Source organism: Priapulus caudatus, unplaced genomic scaffold, assembly GCF_000485595.1.
Source record: "Priapulus caudatus unplaced genomic scaffold, Priapulus_caudatus-5.0.1 Scaffold39, whole genome shotgun sequence".
Classification (NCBI taxonomy): Eukaryota; Metazoa; Priapulida; class Priapulimorpha; order Priapulimorphida; family Priapulidae; genus Priapulus; species Priapulus caudatus.
In genome coordinates this window covers 284,450-286,949 of record NW_014577100.1, presented here as the reverse complement: position 1 = coordinate 286,949, position 2,500 = coordinate 284,450, and the positions used below count along the sequence as shown (strand labels likewise).

The following is a 2,500-nucleotide window of genomic DNA, read 5'->3' as shown; positions in this document are numbered from 1 at the left end:
ATGCTATAATATATTCTTAATCCTCCAGCCAAGGCACAGCGGTACAATATTTCCTGTAACTTGGATGAAGGTTGGCCAGGATTGTAACGAACTCCACAAGGCACTGAAATGTGAGCGTACTCTTATAATCAATTACCTTTGTGTTTGCTACCATTATTTATTCATATCTATACAACACGCCTACCCCAATTTAAATTTTTAATGTGCTCCCGAGCTGCAGGTACGCGCATGGTTACATCGATTGCATGCAAAAGTGTGCAGGTGACACGTGTAAACAAAACAGGAAGCAGAGCGTTGTATTGACCTCGCGCTGACATTTTGCCGGGTTTTGTAGAATTACAGACGAGTGGCCAATCGGGCCAATCAACATCTTAGTGGTTCCTGAAGTCAAATGACTGCGCTACCTATGGAAACAAGACAGTACTACCGCCCGCCGTGCCTATCAAAAATGAATTACCTTTTATAGTGATGCTCTCTTGCCTGAAATTCTGAGCACATTATGATTATGAAGATGTAGATGTTCCTCTATTAGGCAAGTCTGTGAAAACAACGTGCTGACGCAGAACTAATTATTATGATGCTATTACCCTATTGTTCCATACATCTATTGATCTGTAAGGAAATCTGGTAAAATTTTCCTTTATAATTAGATAACAAGCTGAAGGAGTTCGTACGTCTGCTGATACATCGCAACAAGGACCAGAGACAAGACTTGCAGAAAACCTACCAACAGAAATTTGAGCAGGTTAAACTTAATTGCTGGCGGCATATTTCGACTTCTAAAACACAGATTCGCAGACCTTTAGGTGGTATATACAGAAAAAAGGAAACTAAATAAATAACGCGCGAATGTCTGGATAGTAGAGATCAAATAACGTTTACTCTAATTCATGGCCTCTGACCTACGACATCAGGGCCCACCTGGAGAAGACCCAGCCAGTTACGGTCGCCTGGTATTGCATATTATTATATCATGTATTATGATATGTTCTCTGTCTGCACAAGCCCCATTCGTCTTGGCAGGACCTGAAGCAAGAGGTGAAATCGCATTTCTCCGGCTCGGCAAGGGACGCCATTATTGGCCTGCTGATGTCATCCGTGGAGTACGATGCGTTTTGGTTACACAATTCGATGTCAGGGGGCGCCACGCACGAGGCAACCCTCATCGAGATTCTAGCTACTAGAGACATGCAGGTATATTAGACATGTACATTGTAGCCCTGCATACGGGGACATGTTCAGGCCTGAGATCTCTTATTCACGACATCGAGTCTGGAGGTAGCTGCACAAGCAAGAAATATCTACCTTACAAATATATTGTAAAGCGTAATCCTCTTAGAATATTGATGATCTTTTACTCGTTATCGATATTGAAAGAAGGATGTTAATATATGTAGAAATGTTCCCGTTTACTTTATTCTTAAAGCAAACTTCAAAGAAAATTCTAACTTTGATTCTGATTTCATTTTATTTTCTCATACCAGGCATTAAGGGACATCAAGGAAAACTACCGCTGGGGTGAGTGAGTGTCTACCCCATATAGAATGATATAGTGATATAATATGATATATATATATATATGTGATAGATCCCATACAGAATAAAAGTATTGTTGGGGATTCTATACGATATTCCTTATTCAGTATGCGATTGCTATCGAATAGCTGACTTTTCGTTTGATAGAGTACAACAGCGATTTGGAAGGAGACATTGCGAAGGCAACGAAAGGGAACGTGCAGTGTCTAATGCTCGAGTTGGCAAAGGTATGATCAGGAAGAATACGTAGTGAACGGTAAATGAGATTTGGACAATTGCTGTTGTTGCAAACGTTTATCTTAATTAAAATAATATAACACCAAGAACGGGGCGAAATAACATCGTGCGTGTGTGTGTGTGTGTGTGTGTGTGTGTGTGTGTGTGTGTGTGTGTGTGTGTGTGCGTGTGTCGTGTGCGTGTGTGTGATGATTGGCGATACTGTAAGGGGGTCAGCAGACTGGCTGACTGTCACCGTCAACCGAGCGGATGCCAGGAGAGAGTGCAGAAAAGCCCGCAAAGGGATAAAACGAAACTAAAACCTTGTCTCGTCCATTAGTTTTATAAGAAATAATATTCTACAGTGCCTCCAGCATAATAACTAGTATGCTTTCTGCTGTTACTGTCACTTTCAACAGCGGAGGTGGATATAGCTTAGTGGGCGAATAGATACATATTGATTATTAAAATGGTATAACTTTCGCGAAACTCAGAACCATTTTACTCTTGCCTTCCATTTCATTCTAGATGCTCCAAATGTTGGCATTCATAGAGCTAAATTAAAAAGATGTACAAATATACTACCAGCTAATATAACTGCTATTTTTTACTACCATCGCTTTGATCTTGTTTTGTATTTTACTGCATTATTTCTTCTTTCAGGCTATGCACGGAAGCAAATCATCTAAAACCTCATCAACTTCTTTGCAAAAGCAGTATTCTCGCATAGTCAAAGAAACGCAGGAGC

The 2,500-nt window shown here is 40.5% G+C and overlaps 1 protein-coding gene across 1 annotated transcript in view; it reads left to right on the top strand.

Moving 5' to 3' along the window:
• Window positions 1-64: 64 nt before the first annotated feature.
• Window positions 65-2,500, top strand: part of LOC106819515 (annexin A5-like) — a 10,717-nt gene continuing 8,281 nt past the window's right edge. Inside the window, exons 1-4 of the mRNA XM_014824139.1 lie at window positions 65-110; window positions 651-745; window positions 1,024-1,194; window positions 1,485-1,518. Coding sequence (XP_014679625.1) covers window positions 65-110; window positions 651-745; window positions 1,024-1,194; window positions 1,485-1,518 — 346 coding nt within the window. The remainder of the gene's footprint in view (window positions 111-650; window positions 746-1,023; window positions 1,195-1,484; window positions 1,519-2,500) is intronic.